A 19,308-nucleotide genomic window follows, 5' to 3' on the forward strand; every position below is an offset into this window, starting at 1 on the left:
TTTATTCAGGCAACTCTTGGTAAGCACCCATCATTTTCCTGAAGGAGCATCATGTCTGCCCAAGCCATAGTAGAGAAGGGTAGATGTTGGCGCGTGGGCAACGATAAAAGCATCCAAATAGGAGAAGATAGTTGGCTACCCTCCAAGTCTTACCCTCGGGTTCTCTCTCCATTGAGGACTCTTGGGCAAGCGCTAAGGTTAGTGACCTCATTGTAGAGGATTTAGGGGAGTGGAACTCTGTTGTGGTCGGGCAACTCTTTAGCGCTGAGGAAGCGGACTTGATTCTAAGCATCCCATTAAGCCGAAGACTACCCATGGATACGATCATGTGGAAGGGCATAAAAAATGGGAAATTCTCTGCCAATAGTGCTTACAATAGTATTAGAGAGATGGGGAACAACAACGGGGAGGACTGCTCTGATGATTCGGGAATGAAGAGGGTCTGGAAATGCATACGGAATTTGAAACTCCCCAATAAAATTCAGAGTTTTGCCTGGAGGGCATGCTGCAAAGCTTTAGCAACCAAATCAAACCTGAAAAAGAGAAAAATCACAAAGGACGACATTTGCCCCCAGTGTGGGAAAGAGGCAAAAACTAACTTGCATTTACTTTGGTTCTGCGACTGGGCAAAGGAGGTATGGAGCAACAGTAAGGCGGTGTTTCCTTTCGTGATTGAAAGCAGTTGGAGTTTTATTGATGTTGTGTGGCAGCTGGTGAACCATAGACCAATATGCTCGAGTTTAATGGAAAAATTATTTTCTTTATATTGGGAAATTTGGAAGGACCGAAACACAGTTCGCAACAGGAGTAGGCATTGTGCAGGAAAAACCTTGGTCAGGAGCTTTGCATCTATGGTGGAAGAGTATAGAGCGGCAAATGAAAGGGTGTGCGCTTTGAACCCAACAAAGCTTGTCAAGTGGCACCCTCTAGACCCCCCTCGGTTCAAAATGAATGTGGATGGGGCAGTATTCAAGGACCATCGTGCTACTGGCTCTGGGATGGTGATTCGGGATTCACAAGGCTTGGTTTTGGCAGCTATGAGCAAGAGAATCCCAACCACTCTAGCGGCGCTAGAAATTGAGGCAAAATCTATGGAAATTGCTGTCCATTTTGCATGGGAGATGGGGTTCAGGGAGGTCTACTTCGAGACAGACTCATGCTCCCTCAAGAATATCCTGACAGGCATCTTGGTGGCCTTTGCTTCTATAGAAACAATCATTGAAAGTATATTGGCCCAAATGGACAAGTTTCGCTTCACTTCTTTCACTCATGTCAAACTGGATGGCAATAGGCCAGCCCACATCTTAGCCCAATTTGCAAAACAAGTGGGTGATTTTGTTGTATGGTTGGAGGAAACTCCTAATCTAATTGAGGACGCATGTTCTCAGGATGTATCGCGCACCTTTTTAGTTGATTTATAAAATTTCAGTATTCCAATAATAATAAAAAAAAAAAAAAAAAGATAAGCCCACTATTTTTCTTTAAAGGATGAGGTGGCTCAAAGCTTGAATTACTGGAGAGAATGATCAAACAGCTTTTCCCAGAAGTAGTTGGTTAGAATTGACGAGGAGGGATTGTAGAAGAAGGAGGATTGCCTCGTGCTAAGCATTAACAACATTTGCCTCAAATTCTTAAGGGGTGTTTGATTTGTGTTTTCAAACAACAATTTTCAATTTTTAAACAACATTACACTTATTTTCACACACTTTTTCACCCACACATTTTTTAAACAGCAATTTTCAGTTTTTAAACACATGTACCAAACGGGCCCTAAACCTTTCTTCTCGGGTTTGCATCATTGCTTTTTACAGCCTCTCTCTTAATAAAGAAATGAAAACAATAGTATGGATTGATGTAAAAGTTAGGTTTTAATTTTTACACTACTTAACTTTTAGATCTTCTTTTCATTTGATTTTTTAATTTTGGGAAAATTATAGTAAACCCACCTGTGGTAAGGCCCGTTTTCACTTTGCCTACCTGTGGTTTAATCATTTACACTTTGCCCACCTGAGCTTCAATCCGTTACCCATCCGTTACACACCTCACCCTCAGACGTTAGAAAAACACCTTTTTATTCTAAATTAGAACATAACATGGATCAAAAACCCGAACTAACAGTTCTTTTCCTCACGAGCCCTAGAAACACGAAAATCCCTTGTATTGAGCTGGGTTTTGATTTTTTAAATCGTGCTTTCATGTGAGGATGAGGTTCTGTCTGTGGGTTGTCTTGAGGCATTGAATATTCAAAGATAGATCATCACTAGGTATGACATTTCTACTTTATGTGGGTTGGGGTTTTAAGTTTTGTAGGTTGGGGTTTCAAGTTTTGATGGTAGCTTTGATTCAATGCTAGAAAGTTGATAATCGATGTCTTCTTCGAGTGGAAATTACTCAGGTTCAAGTGGGCATTTGTGTACATATGAGACTTGTGTGCTGAGAACAAGTCTGACAATGGATAATTTTGGGAGAAAGTTTATAGGTTGTAGCCGATATAAGGTAAGTATACTTTTTACTAAATCTAGTTGATTCACGTGAGATTGGAATGTGATGTGTTCAATTCAATTTATGAATAGGTTGGTCCCAAGTGCCCTTTCTTTAGTTGGATTGGTAATCCCACTTGTAGGCGTGGGAATGAAGCTGCCCATTTGGTGCAACAAAAGTTGGATTTACTGCAGAGTGAGCTGCACCTTGCACATGAAAGGGAAATAGCAGCTACCCAAACAGCAGCAGAAGCTACCTAAATGGCAGAAATTGCTCAAGACGGGGCAGCAAAAGCCACTGATAGGGAGAGAAAGTTTCGAGCTTCCTCTGTTCAAGCCAAGGAGATAGAAGCGAGAGCTTTAGAGCAAGAGAGAAAGTGCAGAATTGCACTAATTTTGTCATGGGTTTTTTTATTTATTTTGGTTATGTTGTTTTCATGTTTTGACACAACTGAGAATGTTGGAATGATGAGATTGAGTCTACTTGGGGGGTTGTAATATAAGCTAGTACTCAATTGTATTGTAATAGAACTATGTAAGATTTTTTTGAGAATGAGAACTATGTAAGATGGTAGATGCTGTTGGCTTGAAGCCACTTAATAATATAAGTCTTTTAAAGATAAAGTGTTATTTATGTTCGATGTTGTTGGTATTTTTGTTTAAAGTGAATTGGCTACTTGTGAGCTGTGAGATGTTGGTGTTGGTGTTGGTGTTTTGTTGGATGGAATGAGCTGTGCCAAGATTGTGCATAAAGTGCATTGTGTGAAAATAATTGTGTTTAAAATGCATGACAACTATCTGTCAACTTGCAAGAAAAGACAACAAATGCACACATACACCTATTCAACACATACACCTGTTGCTATTCAACACATACACCTGCTAGTCAACGCATACAGCTGCACACATAAACAAACTCATATATGGAACTCATATACAAAAAACTGCAATAATCTGAATAATAATTCTGAACCTGTCATTAAGTTGGGAAATTGTATACATAATAATTCAGCAACCGCCAGTAAATATAAAGCATTTGGTACAACAACCAAAACAGTTACACCTACCCATTGTTTACAAAACTTACAAAAGTACAAAAAGTGTTTGAACAGGGCAATTTAAAAGTGTCTTGCCATTGTCTACAAATCCCAAACAGTGTTTGCCCTAACACTACATAACCCTAATAGATAGCAATAAAAGTGTCTTGAATAAGTCTTCATTTACTGCCTCTGCCTCCTCTCCCACCACAGCTGGTCTTTCGAGCTCAGTTCTGAGTCCTAGTTGCATCACCCCTTCCTCTCAAAGCAGCTTCTCTGGTAGCAGGTATCCTTGTAAGTGCTCTGCTATCCCATGTTTCTGCAGGGGTGTGTGCTGCTGGCTGGCTTGAAGAGAACCAATGAGCTCCTTTAACTGTGTACCTGAAGTCTGAAGAGTACCATTGACTTGGGTTCTGTAACCATGGAGCTGGTGGCTGTGACCATGGAGCCTGTGGCTGTGGCTGTGACCTTGCTGCCTGGTTGGATGAGGATGAGGCCATAGTGTAAGGCTGAGCTGAGGATTGGGTTTGTGATGAAGATGGGGCCTGGGATCCTTGTCTGCGTGTAGAAGGCCTTCCACTTCCTTGCAACCAAATATGAGCATTTTTTTATAGTGTCAGTTATTGGCATTTTGCATTTGAATAAAAAAAGTTTGTGACACCTTACAGATTTCTGCAATCTCTGCCTCCTCTCCCATGGTGTCTCACCAGTGACATTAGCCTTGCATCTCCTTGCATTGTGCCCTTCTTTTTGACACCTTCCACACCTCACTGGCTTGTTTGATCTAGACACCTTATAAGGGTTCCTTGACTCATCAACATCCCTCTTCCTCTTCATGGGTGGCCTGCCTGGTGGCTTATAGATAATAGGTGCAACAGGCTTGGGTTGGCCACTTGATATCCACTCAAATTGGCTAGGCATGGGAGGTATGGGTGTCTTGTATGTCTCCACAAAAGCATCCTTGTAGTAGCATGGATGAGTGTAGTCTTCTGGTTTCTAACGATTTACAAAAATGGCTGCAACTCCATGCTTGCAAGGGATTCCTGTCAAGTCCCATGCTCTACAACTGCATGTCCTCTGTACCAAGTCCACCACATGTCTTTCCCTCCCATTGTCAACCTCATACACAAACCTCCCATATGGCATCGCACAGAAGTTCTTAGACTCTAATTTTAACTTCTCCAACTTGTCCTGTATGCTTGGACAGAACTTGCCACCATACTTTTCTATGCCAATCTTCTTTATATACAACCTGGTTATAAGCCTAACTCTGATCCACTCCAGCATTGATAAGATGGGCTTGTCTCTAGCCTTCACAATCATAGAGTTAAAACTTTCACTCAGATTGTTTACCAGACAACCTGTCAAAGCTCTTGAAGAAAAGTGGGATCTGGTCCACTATACATGCTCTATATTAGCCAAGTACTTCCAAGCTTCTTCATCCAAACTCTTCAGATGGTCCATCCCCCTCTCAAATTCCCTAGTTAATGTTATGCCAGCACACCTCCACATTACACTTTTCTACTTCATGCCCTTATGGTTAACCTTAAAGTTGTTGTACATATATTTCACATAATACCTGTGCTCTACAATTGGGAATAGAGTCTCCATTGCAGGTAGAAGGCCCTGCAATCAAGTAAGCATTCAATGTCAACAAGTAAGCATATAAAAAGGTAAGCATGTAATGATAATACCTTCTGCCTGTCACTGATGAATACCAGATTGAGCTCCTCTGGCCTACCAATGTCATCTGCAAACTGCTCTAAGAACCAGATCCAGCTGTATTTGGTCTCTTGCTCAACCACAGTCATTGTCACTGGGAATATATTGTCATTTCCATCCTTAGCAGTGGCAAACAATAATTGTCCACCAAACCTCCCCTTCAAGTGGCATCTATCCAACCCAATAAAGGGTCGACAACCACCTAGAAAGCCAACCTTCTGAGCATTGTACCTAATGTACATCCTTTTAAACTTAAGTTCTGCATTCTCATTTTCCATCTCTGTTTGCAGAATCACCTTGCTTCCTACATCTATCCTCCTTATCATTTCTGCATAATCTCTAAGTAGGCCATACTGAGCCTCCTCATTCCCAGTAATCAGTCCCCTAGCTGCCTTCCTTGATCTATACACCTGACTAATACTTAAATCAAATGAAATCTGCTGCATCACATGGTGCTTAACACCTGAGACCTCCCAATTAGGATTCTTACCAAAATCCTCTAAATACTTGTTTGCCACATAGGCTGATGTAACTTGCCCATTTTGAAATGTAAGGGGGCAGGTACACTCAGGATAAAAGTGTCTTGATCTCAAATGTGCACTCTCCAGTCACCATTGAGGCATAACATCTCCATCCACAATTGTTCTTACAATGTACAAAAATCTTCTTCTTCTCATTCAACTTCCACTTGACATCAATGTGATTCTGAATCACATACTCCCTCAAAGCCTTCCTAAACACCTTGGAGTTTGGGAACTTCATCCCTTTTACCAACCTAACATTTTCCATATCAGTCCTCTCGTTGAACTCCAAATTGCCAGGCCTTAGCTCATCATCAGACCCATCCAAACTTGCTATATCATCCTCTAAAGCTGGTTCAGCCCACTCTTCATCTATATCTGTGTTTGGGGGAGGAACATTGCTTGGGCCAAGTGCATTTGTGTTTGGCTGAGGTGTATTAGTGTTTGGATGAAGTGTATCAGTGGTTGGTTGTGGTGTATCAATGGTTGGACCAGTGTTAGTCTCAAATGGCACTGTGTGGGGTGGAGAAGACTCACCAAAAATGTCATCAACAAAGTCTTCTCCTTCCAGACCTTCATTCAACCAATCAAACTCCTCCTCTACCCCCACACTACCATCACCATGTCCTGTAGTAGCTCCTACACCACCCCATGCAGCAGCCCCTACAATAGCCCCTGCAGCAGCTCCTGCACCAACCCCAACAACATCAGGAACTTCAACTGCAAGTGGAGCATGACCACTCTCCACATACAGTATGATGGTGTCTATAAGCTTGCACATGGACACCACATCTTGATCATCTTGTATGAGCCTCAAGTCTTGCTCCAAGTTGCCCCCAGGACCTAAATAATGAACCCTACACGGTTCATCAATCCCCAAGTCCTCACATATACCTTGTATTTCAAAATAACTAAGCCTATCAGGATCCCTATGCACTATTTCAACTTTCCCTCCAAAGTATTCTAAACTAGGGTTCCACACAAAAGTACCCCCATAATGTACCTCAAATTTCACTACTTCATCATCCATCTGCAATAACAAATTACCATTTGACACGTACACAATTAACAATTAAAGAATAGTAAACAATAGACGCAAAAGAGTAAACACTTGCATGTTTCTGTTTGGCTTTTGGGATGCAGCACACACATCAGAGGGACCACATTTCTGCTTTGCTTTTGTTTCTGTTTTACTAAATAGCAAACACTAAAATTTAAACCAACAGAAACACTAAAATTTCCCATTTGGTCCACTATGAGACACAATGAACACAACAGACAAAATGCTCATAAACAAACACAACACAAATCCAAACAACAGGTAACATTGAACAGTGATTAATTACTCAAAAAACTATAAAACAACCACAAGCCCAAATTAAAAACCCAAACAGTGACTGATTTCTTACCAGGATTTTAGTCCCTCGAATAACCCATTGCTCGTCTAGGTTTATACTTGCAGCGCGAACTCAATATCAGACGCAGAATGGGGTTTCACAAGGGATTTTGGTGTTTCTAGGGCCCGTGAGGAAAAGAACTGTTGGTTCGGGTTTTTGATCCATGTTATGTTGTAATTTGTAATAAAAATGTGTTTTTCTAACGTCTGAGGGTGAGGTGGGTAACGGATGGGTAACGGATTGAAGCTCAGGTGGGCAAAGTGTAAATGATTAAACCACAGGTAGGCAAAGTGAAAATGGGCCTTACCACAGGTAGGTTTACTGTAATTTTCCCTTTAATTTTTTATGTTTTGAGAGGAGAGAGATATAAAAGGGTAATAAAAATACAAATTTATCCTTATTTTTAACATGGTTTTGAAACCCGGACCGTTTATTGAACCATAAAAGGGAGAGGTTCAAGATTTTTGAGGTCAAAACGAGGTCGAACCGGGGTCGAACCGTAATGATGTCATAATTAATTTAATAATTAAATAAGAAAGTTAATGAAATAAAATAATAACCACGAAAACATTAAAATTTATGATTAATTTTTTAAGTAAAGTTGAATATCTTTGAATAATTTTAATTATAATTTTTTTAATTCCTTGTAAGAGATGGATAATTTAATTAAGTAGAATAAAATTGTGTTAAGTTGTTTTTAGGCGTAAATGTACTTTAGTCCCCACATTTTGACCCGATTTCTATTTTGGTCCCTACATTTTATTTTTACCACTTTTAGTCCCTAAACCAATTAACGCGTGACGTTTAAGTCCTTACCGTCACCCAACTAACAGAAAATGCTGACGTGGCTAACGGAAGCACTATTTGCACAGTAAATACTGATGTGTTCATTAAAATGATATTAAAAATGCTGACGTGTCTATCTACATCAGCTTCCACATCTGTATCTAACCTTAAAAAATAAATTTACCAATTTTAAAAATTATAAAAAACAAAAAAATATAATTAAAAACAAAAAAAATGGGGAACTTAGATCTGTTATGTTATGTTCGTCCCTAGTTTCTTTTTTTTCTTTTTTTCTTCTTCTTCCCACTTTGCAACTCTGTCAATTCCTTCTTCTCTCTTTTCACAAAATTAAATATACCAGTTTTTAGACACAAATTTAAAAATAAAAATAAAAAACTTTTGAAACCCCACAAACCTAGATCAAAATCCCAACCCACTGTCTTAAGCCCTTTCTCTCCAAATTGGTTTAAGTTCAGACTCTCTCTTTAACTCACCCTCTCTCTTTACCTCTCTTATTGACCCTTCATATTAGATCGTGAACAGAGAGAGTGAGCTTTCTTTTCCTCTCTTACTGGTCCTTCAGATCAGACAGAAAAGAGAAAGAGTGGGCGAAGGCGAGAGAATTAGAGAGGGAGGTGTGGGTTTGGGAGCTATTGCCTAGGGTGGCGGCGTTGGTGAACGGTAGTGGGCGAAGGCAAAGAAGATAAGGATGGCAGCTTAGGGTGATTTTGGAGTGGCGGCTTGGGGTTTTGGTGGACAGGGATGGATCTTTCAGCGGCGCTCTTCTTCAGATCCCAGCGAGTCCACCTCCACTAGCGAAGCGGCGGCGCTCTTCTTCAGATCGGTCAGATCGGTCATTCTGTTTGGGTCTTGCTGGGTTTTGCTGGGGTTTGTCTTGTGGGTCATGCTGTTAAATGAAGAACAAGTTGAAGAACGTGAATAAATTTTTTGATCTCTATTTTTTTTTTTTCATTTGTGTTGTTGTGATTTGGGTCTGTGTTTGTGTTTGATCTCTGTTTTTTTTTTCTTTTTTGGTTTGTTTTGTTGTAATCTGGGTTTGAGTTATTGCTGGGTTTGTGTTCTTGTAATCTGGGTTTGAGTTCTTGTTGTTGGGTTTGATTGGGAAGAACAAGAAGAACAGGATGTAATGTTCTTATTAAAATTATTAATGATAAGTAATTTTATTTTTAAAATTAAATTAGATTTAAGGTTTTTTTAAATAAATTTTTAATAATATTTTAATTACCACGTCAGTGCCACATCAGCGCCACGTCAGCATTTTATATTATTTTAATGAACACGTCAGTATTTACTGTGCAAACAGTACTTCCGTTAACCACGTCAGCATTTTCTATTAGTTGGGTAACGGTAAGGACTTAAACGTCACGCGTTAATTGGTTTAGGGACAAAAAATGGTAAAAATAAAATGTAGGGACCAAAATAGAAATCAGGTCAAAATGTAGGGACTAAAAGTGCATTTTCGCCTTGTTTTTATTTTTTTTAAAAATTGCTAAGGGGTTGGATCGCACGGTTCTTGCCACTGGTTCGTGCGGTCCAACCTCGGTTTTAGGGGTTCACAAACTTAACAAAAAATTCGGTTCTTTATGCTTAAAAAACCGTTTTCATCCCGGTTCTCGTTTTTCACGGTCTGACCTCTCGGTCCGATCCGAGTCTGAAAACAGTGATTTTTAACAGAAGTGGGTAACGGGGGACAAATGGAGCTAACCTCAGGTGGATAAAGTGTCAATTTTTAAACCACAAGTAGGTAAAGTGTTTTTAGGCAAACCATAGGTGGGTAAAGTGTGATTTCCCTTTTGTTAACAAGCGATGTAAATGCACAAAGGTGCATTTAATACTCTTTTATCAATCGTTGCTTTCATAATTTCCAACTCCAACACCTTTTTAGGCTGTGTTTGGCAACATGTACAATATTTTTCGAGTGTAAAATATTTTCAGGTGAAAATATTTTTGGGAAACGAAAATATTTTCAAGTGTTTGGCTGCATTATGCAAATTGTTTTAGATAATGCTTTCAGGTGTTTGGTTGCATTCTGAAAATACTATTTTTCTGCTAGTTTCTCACATTTTCTCAGCTTCCAAACAAATTTTATAATAGAAAATTTCAATATATAAACTTAAAGAAACAAAAAACAAAAATCAAAACAAAACCATTCATTAAACTAAAAATTTTGGTCAAATTGAGAGAGGGAGTAAGAGAGAGCAATCGAAAATTGAGGGAAAGAGAGGTAGATCGAGAAAGAGAGAGATTAGTCATGGGTGGGTCATGGGCGACGAGACCGGTTAAGCGGCGACAAGATTTAGGCGACGAGAGTTCGATCTAGAGAGTGGCGACAGTGTGATCTCGGCCATGTGATCTGGGGTGCAATCTCAAAGGTGCGATCTGGGGTGCGATCTCAGTCGTGTTGGGGTGCAACCTCGGCAGTGCGATTTGGGGTTGGGGCAGTGGTCCGTTGCCGAAGCTGTGTGCTTCTAGCTCACTCTCTCTTCTTGCTCTTTTTCTTTCTCTCTTTAGGTGTTAGTCCGGAAAATCATTTGAAGGTAAATGAGATGTGTAAATGATTTTTTGGGTCAAATGGCTTATTTTTCGGTTAGAGTTTAAGATTTTCAGTTTGACCAAATTTTACATGTGCAACCAAACACATATTAGGGTGTAAAATATTTTCCCAAATCCATTTTCAGCTGAAACAAACATAGCCTTAGGATGTGTTTGTTTGGAGGTGAAATAGGGTAGATGGAAAACTTTGAAGATAAAATGGGAAGGAAAACTTTTTGGAGTGTATTTGGTTGGGTGGAGAGGAAGGAAAATAAATGGTAGGGCTTAGGTGTTTTCTCTTTAGGCCCACCAAAAATTTTCTCTCCATTTTGGAGAGAAAACTAAGAGAGAAAATTTCATGAGATGAGCTTCCAAAAATCCAAGTTTATAAGAGCATTACCATCAGGCGTTGTAAAATAATGCTATTTTGACACATCAAAAGGTTACTTTTTTTTTTTTAACACACCACTTTACAATATACCATTTATCAAATGTTCTATGTTTTCCCCCACTTCATTTAAATATTATTTCTTAATTCTTATTTAATTCTTTCTTTATTATTTGTTCCTAACAGTCATATTTTCAAATATTCTTAATCTAACGATAACATTCTTAAATAATCCTCAACTGTCATATTTTTAAAAATCCCTATTTTCTTAACAAGCATTTAAACTTAGAACCTGTCACCTTCAAAAAAAAAAAAAAATCAACCTGTCACCTTCCAAAAAAAAAAAAAACTCAGAACTTGTTGTAGACGCTCATTTTTTGCAAGCCCAGCAGGGAGGAAGGCCCAAAGTAATGAGCAAAAGAAAGTAGTATGGAAATGTCATTAAGCTGAGTGGCAGGAATGATAGATAGTGGGTCTATAAAGCAAATAAATGGATCATGAGGAAGTAAATGGGCCTAAAAAGGCCCAGAAGAAGGTAACAACAAACCCATGTGCTGTATGGATGTGGGAAGGTGAGAATGGGCCATGGCTGCTACGGCAAGCCCAAAGTAATGCAAGTAAAGAAAGTAAGGGGTTATGGAGAACCCGTGAGCCCCAAAGAAAATGTGAGAAGAACTTGGGCCGAGGAAGCCCAAAAAGTTAGTAAAAGCCCACAGGAAAGTAAGTGGGCCAAGGGAGCCCGTGAGTAGTAAAGGGCCCAGTGAGACTATTGGGCCTTTGAAGAAAGAATGAACAGAAAAAAAAAAAAAAAAAAAAAAAAAAAAAAAAAAAAGTCTAAAGTGGCCTAGCAGGCTTGAGTCAAGTAGACTCCACACCAGGCACAACAGAAATTGTGCGTCAGGAAGCAAGTAACAGGGGTTGGGAATAAAGGCATGGGACGGCCCATAATTTGGCAAAGCCTAGCCCATAGAGGATGCAAGCCATAAATGAGGAGTCAGGCGAAACAGCCCACCCCAAAAGAAGTCAAAACAAGCAGCAGACTGGACGATTTGATGATTAGACCGCGGCAGACAGACAAGCAGCAGGTAGAGTTTGAATAAGCACGGAGGCAAGGGATGCACGAGGCTCAGGCACCACCAACCTGTACCCAGCCAATACAAGAAATGGTGAGGTCATGGGTCAGAGGTAAAGGGGTATGGTCTGGCGGTGGGGAGGGGGAAAAATCCACTTTCATGTTTCCTGCTCAAGCCCTTTTGGAAGTACTTTCCTGCTGGGATGACATACTACCCAAAGAGGTAAACATGGGTGGGAACCACCAGGTGCATGCCGAGAGAGGTAGAGAGAAGAAGAGTATTCACGCTGTGGCAGGTAAGAGTGTCACAATGAGCAAGCAAAACAAAAAAAGCCTTCTCTGTCTAAAATGGAGTGGCGCTGGCTGGGTGACTGACTAGTTAGTGATGGTCGGCAAAGAAAACCCACGCCAGACAAAAACAGTTAAGGGCTAAAATGGTAAAAGCCAAGCATGGTTGGCCCTATATAAAGAGCCTTACTATGCAAGGCCAAATGAGAAGGGGGGGACGGCAAACCTCTATGAGATAATCATTGAAATTGCAAGAAACAGGGGAGCGAGAGAAACAAAAAGAGAGTAAGGAGAAGAAGAGAGTAAAAACAAAAGAAAAAGGAAAAAGAAGGAAAAAGGATTAAAAGAAACAAGAGAGAAGCAGAGAGAATGGAAGGATTGACATGCACCGAATGGGTTAATCTCCCTCTCCCCTTCTAATCCATGCCCTCTGGCAACAAAAAAGGAACTCTATTCAATCCAAGTCACTTAGGCCCGTTCTTTCAAAGCAGCTAATCTCATTCTCAGGGAGATTAGTAGCGTTGAAGGAGTGGTTCCCCTTCCTAATGTTGATTTCGCCAGATAGTTTGACATGGCAGACTGACTTTTATTTCTTTAAATACGCTTGATTTTCTTTGTTCAATACTTATTCTTTCTGTTATCATTGTACAAAGTGGGCACCCCTCGTACGGGCCCACTGTCTGTGTTAACTAGATCCCTATTATTGGTTTATTACATTTGCCTGCTATAGTTAATATAACAGTCTTGCCTGCCGAAAGCATACGACCAGGACCTGACCAACAGAGGCTTTGTTTGTGTACAAACCAGACTAGGAAGGTTTGCTCTCGGACCGGTCTCAACTCTTTGATCCAGAAAACTCTAGGCCTGGTGTAGCGGCAGGCGGCCCAGCCCAACACTTGGAAAAAAGGCCCACACACTTGTTAACCTTAAAAAAAAAAAAAAAACGTTGAACCTGTCAAGACTCATATCAAAAGCAGACATTAATGATTAATTGAGTTCTACACAGTTTAGCACAAAAAATCAGAGTATCTAACACCAGAAATTACTGCTCTAATTATTACACCAGAGTATCTAAAGTAGAATGCAACTTCTTCGATCTCACACATACTATTGAGTTATTACACACATCTTCGAATAAAATATTTTTTCTGGATAATTCATTCCAAATCTGTAATGATACAGTACTCCATGAAAGCAAACTCTCATAAGTGTGCACAGATATGTATCCAGATCGAATGACTCATATCAAAAGCCAAAAACATATTTATAAATGCAATTTAAAAGCCAACCTGTCAAGTTGAAGTTGTTTCAATTGAACTAAACTACCAATGTAGTCCATAGAAAACTTACACACATAACTCATATCCAATAACATTAACTCACAGAAAACCCATTGAATTAAACAGAGTTGAGCTTGCTACTTCCTTGATGACAAATGGTACTTAAACTTAACACAACAAAACAATTGGCTAGTACTTAACACAACAAAACAACATAGCCAATGAGTTTTAATGGCAACTTCATAAACAAAATGAAACAGATAAACCAAATCAGAAATTTTAATGGCAACTCCATAAAGAAGAGGAGACAAATAAACAAAACCAAAAGTTTTCACGACTCTTCTTGTAATTGCCATAAATGTTCAACGAGATCCATTTGGAGTTGAGAATGAGTTTCTTAATCCCTAATGCATTGATGAACTTGAATGAACTCCGTAAATTCATTTGTCCGCTCATATGACATTGGTGCACATGAAATCTCATCAATTTATTCAAAATCTAAGTCCACTGCTTCAGCTTCATCTCACTCATCTTCAATGATCATATTATGAAGAATTATACATGCTTTCATAATGTTGTGTAGTGTTCCATGATAGAAAAACCATGTAGGTCCACGTACAATTGCAAATCGTGCTTGAAGCACTCTAAATGCATGCTCTACATCCTTCCTATATGCCTCCGAGCTTTTGCAAATAATATTCTTTTATCTCCTAGTGGAGATGAGATTGTTTTCATAAATGTTGACCACTTTGGATATATGTCATCGGCAAGATAGTATCCTATTGTGTAATCATGACCATCGATCGAATAATTAACTGCAGGAACACGTCCTTGTGCAAGCTCAGAAAATACATGAAATCGCTCCATCAAGTTAATATCATTATTTGACCCAGGTAACCTAAAAAATGAGTGTCATATCCAAAGTTCATATGAAGTCACTGCTTCCAAAATAATAGTTGGCTCACGAATATGACCACAATACATCTCTTTCCATGCAGCTGGACATTTTTTCCATTTCCAATGCATGCAATCAATACTTCCCCACACGCCTAGAAATCCACGGTTTTGGCCATGGGCTAACAATCTAGCAATGTCTTCATTGTTTGGTGACCTCAAGTATTCCTCTGAGAAAATAGCAACCATTGCTGCAACAAATTTTTTCAAACTCATCATTGCAGTGCTTTATGCTATTCTCACATATTCATCCATAAAATCAGCTGTTACTCCATAAGCAAGCATCCTAAGTGCAACAGTCATCTTTTGAAGGGAAGATAGATCAAGCTTTTTGGCATTATTTCTTTTTGGATAAAGTAAGGTTCATGAGCTTCTACCTTAGATAGGATTTGGAGAAAAAGAGAACGTCTTATTCGAAATCTCCTTTGAAATAGTTTGGGAGGATATATAGGTTCTTCGGCAAAGTAGTCATCATAAAGCCTTTTATGGCCTGCCAAATGATTACGATCGATATACCGGCGACGCTTATGTTGTGATGTCGAATCCGTTAGAAGTTTTATAATTATCTCATCTTCATCTGAGTCATCATCAAGCAATTCACGAAAAAAAAAACGACCCATGGAGATAAACTAGAAGAAAACATTGGAAAGCAATTATCAATATAGATGCAAGAAACATAATATGAAATGAAATCGATAACTTTAAAAGAAGGTTTGATCATTATGTAAAGAATAGAAAATATAACCAAAAAAATGTATATAGTATTATATGTACTGGCTCCTAGCTTTTTGATTGCTTACTAACAACTTAGTAGTTAGCCACAGGCTCATATGAATTATTATATGTACTATCAGCAAATTAGTTATATGTATATACATGGCAATATCCCCCGTTTGCTATCATCTAGCACACACATATATCTAATACCTACTACACAACCTTAACCAATGCCAAACTGCATACTGATACTACTACATTGCAGTAGTCACTAACACAGCATACAACAGCAAAGCAGAATCAAGACACTTACACACTGGCCTCTCAGCCTAATCAGCAGCATCAATAGCATAGCACCAACATTTAGCATGACAATAAGCTAAGCTAATGTCGCACAGTAGAAACAACCTTAGCACAACAGCGCATTAGGTTCCTAACATCATTGCAGCAGCCAATAATAATATGGATAAGGCCTGCCAATGACAACTTTGAAGAAAATAAACAAACAAATAATGTCGAAGTGAATTCTACTTATAGTGCATCCATTAAGTTTTATGTTATCACAAGTATTCAGAATCTTTATTAATGATAATTTAAGATTTATAACTAGAAAATACACAATTAGAGGCAACACAAATTCTATAGTATATAAAATCAAACATAGAAAATACAGGACATTTTATATAAGCTAAAATGTTAGGATTACTTAGATGGCAGTGGCCTAATAGAATCTACAACGAAATCACATAATAAAAGAGTCAAGACCTTTTGCTAAGATCACAAAATACATATAAAGGCCTAAAATCAGCTACACCCAAAAAATGCCACAAAATACATATCAAGGCCTAAAATAAGTTACTACCAAAATAATGCCTAATTGAGACAAGACATCACCAACATCATCTCAACCCAACGAACGATTTGATCTTTGTTTTGCAAGGATTTCCTTTTGGAGTCCATCATAAAAAGTTCTTTGGTCTTCATTCATGCCACTTGTCTCTAGCATCATAATTCTTTCATTCTTTTTCACCTCTTGCAAGCGAACCTTTTCCACTTTGATATGTGCTCTCTCTTTTTCTTGTGCAGAATTTTCTACAAGAATTTTCATTTTCTTTTTCAAATATTCCGTTGCAACATCTTTCCCCCATCATCTTTTCTCTTTCGATTAGCCTTTTCAGCTTTTAGACATATTGGCCTCTCGAAATCCATAGTGTCATCACCCCCCCCCCCCCCTCCTTGATCTATTGAATTTGGAGTTTGAGACATTTCTTTTCTTGAATCTTCCCTAGGCATAGTAGATGCCCACTTGGGAAAATCCTTCAACAATAGCCAAAAATGTTTATATTGAAAAAAGTAACTATAAATTTCTTTAAACAATTCCCTTGCTTTCCCAATCTAAAAAGATTAAATAAATATAACATAATTAGTTTCTTCAAACAATTCATTTGTGTTGTAAATCTAAAAAAATTAAAGACTGTTGCAAAATTTATACCTTCATTTCCGCAGAGGTTCCACTTTCATTCTTTGCTTCAATTTTAGCTAAGGACCCACAAAATTTAACTGTTTCCCTATTAATCATTCCCCATCAGCTTGTTAGGGATATTTGACTACGTGTAGAATCAGTCTTGTGGTCCTTGAAGTATTTTGCAATTTTGCCATAAAATGTTGTTCTATGTTGCTCATTACTATAAACAGGATCGACACTGGTATTGAGCCATGCTGCTACAAGCAGCTTGTCTTCCTCAGAACTGAAGTTGGTACAATGTGTTGGTTTTTTCTTAGAAGTGACAACTTCATCATTTAGTGGAGAATCTTCAACTAACATGGGACTATTTTCAGATACACTGAAAAGTTCGTCTTCAAGATTAATATTCCCCCGTAAGACATTAGTGAACGATGAATAATATCTTGAGTCCATGCTCCGAATACATATGTAGATAAAAACAATTTAGATAGTCCAAAGAGAGCCCCTCAAAAATTAAAAAAAAAAAATCAAATGCATATCTGAATGCACAAAAACAGGGCATGGACTGATAGGTTCACCTTTAACACACACACACACACACACACACACACATACACACACACAGAGCATGGACTATTAGAATTTCATCCATGCTCTGAATACATATGTAGATAAAAACAATTTAGGTAGTCCAAAGAGAGCCCCTCAAAAATAAAAAAAAATCAAATGCATATCTGAATGCACAAAAACAGGGCATGGACTGATAGGTTCACCTTTAACACACACACACACACACACACACACACACACACAGAGCATGGACTATTAGAATTTCTTAGTGTCTCATAGATTATTCATTGTGTCTCATAGCCTAAATGCTAGAATTAGAATTTAGAATCCGTAGTGTCTCATAGTTTGCATCCAAGTAATCATTCAGTAATGCAAAAGAATTGAAAAAAAAAACATAACACACACACAACACATATGAACTAATCGATGAGAATCACAGAGAAGAAGTAGACATCGAAATACCGAGAGAATCACAAAGAAGACGGAGAACTTACCTGTACGCAGTAGACGTAGAACGAATTGATGAAACCTTCAGAGAAACGGTAAAATCGCCGATACCAAGATTGAACAACAAATCGGCGATACCAAGATTGAACAGCAAATCAGCGACTCCGAAATACAAACCCAATAAGCTGAGATGCTAGATGAAACTCAATACAAACCCAATACAAACCCGACTCGGCGTATAAGATAGAACAAAGAGGAGAGTGCGAACAAAAGGGGGAAAAAACCGATGAAGGAGATTTATAGATTAGTGATGATGGAATTGTGAAATGGTAGAGAGGAAATCGGTGATGGCTCATGATTCATGAATGGGAAGAGAATAGAGCAAAAGGGAAGAGGGGAGAAAAAAAGAGTATGTGAGAGTGAAGATGGAGGCGGTGAATGTGTGGCTGAAGGAGAAGATGAAAGATATATTTTATATGGGATGGGAGAGAAAGAGGAATAAAAAAATAATAAATAGATGTGCTAAATTTCTCCGTACTGTGCCAAACTTATGATGGTACCGTAGCATATTGTAAAATTTTGGCACAATTTGAACACCTCATGAGGCTTGAATAGTGGTGTTTGGTGTGTCAAATGCCAAATATTTGGCATTTGACACACCTGATGGTAGTGCTCTAACGTGTTGGCTTTTTTTTTTTTTTGCTTGCTTTTGTCTGACATGTTGACTTTTTTTTTTTTTTTTTTCTCATACGTATATTTTCTCATTAATTTTAGTTGGTTTTTGTTTTTGTTCTTTTTTTTTTTTGGAAAACAGTTTTGGGTTAATTTCTTATACTTTTTTATTTTTATCTTTTTTTATTGAATTGTCCATCTATACACAATTTTTTTAAAGTATAATGTGTTACTTTTTGTTTTATTTAATAAGGACATGATGGTAAATTTATACAAACTTTATTTTCAACCAAACAAAAAAAATTTACATCCCTCCACTTTTCCACCCTTCTAACCAAACACAAATGAGAGAAACTAAATTTTTTTTATCCTCTCACTTTTCCATCCTCCCAACCAAATGGACCCTTAGTCTTTTACTCCCAACATTATCCTTTGGATGCGAACTAATTTGAGGTCTCTTTCATAAATGTGGTCCTATATATTAAATTAATAGGCAACATTGACCAATGACGGAAATATTTGTCTCGTTTGAATCATTAATAAGTGCTGGCAATGAGTCTGATGGGCATGTAAATTTATTTTCATAGGTAGGGTATTGATTAAGAGTGCTGTTGTGGTGTTACTACCACAAGAAGAATCCAAGCTCTATATAAAGCTAATAAGCAGTCGTACGAATATCAAGTTACCAATATTTTGTGACCATCCTGAATCCTTTATTTTCTTCTTAGGAAGATGAAAAATGGGGGGAAATAAAATGTGAGACAAGTTCTTATTTTCCATTTTTGATAAAGAAGAAAATTAAGTGTAAAAATGCTGAAATTCAATCAAGATTTTGACACATAAATAGGGTGCGGACATAGATCTGTCCCTGGCATTACTTCAATTGAATGGGCCAGTACCCATAATGGAGCCCAACCCAACTATCTCATAATGATAGACAGAGTGTTGGGCCGGGCCAG

General features: G+C 38.4%; 2 protein-coding genes across 2 annotated transcripts; one reads left to right on the top strand and one right to left on the bottom strand.

The window, feature by feature from the left end:
- Positions 1 to 326: 326 nt before the first annotated feature.
- Positions 327 to 1,421, top strand: LOC142624952 (uncharacterized). Its single transcript, XM_075798671.1, has one exon. It carries the CDS (start codon positions 327 to 329, stop codon positions 1,419 to 1,421), a length of 1,095 nt encoding a protein of 364 aa, XP_075654786.1.
- Positions 1,422 to 14,181: 12,760 nt separating this feature from the next.
- LOC142624953 (uncharacterized) lies at positions 14,182 to 17,113 on the bottom strand. Its single transcript, XM_075798673.1, has 3 exons — positions 16,807 to 17,113; positions 14,507 to 14,669; positions 14,182 to 14,422 (listed from the first exon to the last, which is right to left on the bottom strand). Exons 1-3 carry the CDS (start codon positions 17,111 to 17,113, stop codon positions 14,182 to 14,184), a joined length of 711 nt encoding a protein of 236 aa, XP_075654788.1.
- Between the last annotated feature and the right edge of the window lie 2,195 nt (positions 17,114 to 19,308).

This window comes from Castanea sativa, chromosome 2 (genome assembly GCF_040712315.1).
Source record: "Castanea sativa cultivar Marrone di Chiusa Pesio chromosome 2, ASM4071231v1".
Taxonomy (NCBI): domain Eukaryota; kingdom Viridiplantae; phylum Streptophyta; class Magnoliopsida; order Fagales; family Fagaceae; genus Castanea; species Castanea sativa.

What these genes read in the sequence shown, in the direction of transcription:
- LOC142624952 (XM_075798671.1), top strand. Translation starts at nt 327, where the DNA reads ATGTGGAAGGGCATAAAAAATGGGAAATTCTCTGCCAATAGTGCTTAC.
- LOC142624953 (XM_075798673.1), bottom strand. Translation starts at nt 17,113, where the DNA reads ATGGACTCAAGATATTATTCATCGTTCACTAATGTCTTACGGGGGAAT. An exon ending in CCACAAGACTGATTCTACAC is followed by an intron (nt 14,670 to 16,806) that starts GTAGTCAAATAT and finishes AATTTGTTGCAG; the next exon opens with CAATGGTTGCTATTTTCTCA. An exon ending in CCAGCTGCATGGAAAGAGAT is followed by an intron (nt 14,423 to 14,506) that starts GTATTGTGGTCA and finishes CTCATTTTTTAG; the next exon opens with GTTACCTGGGTCAAATAATG.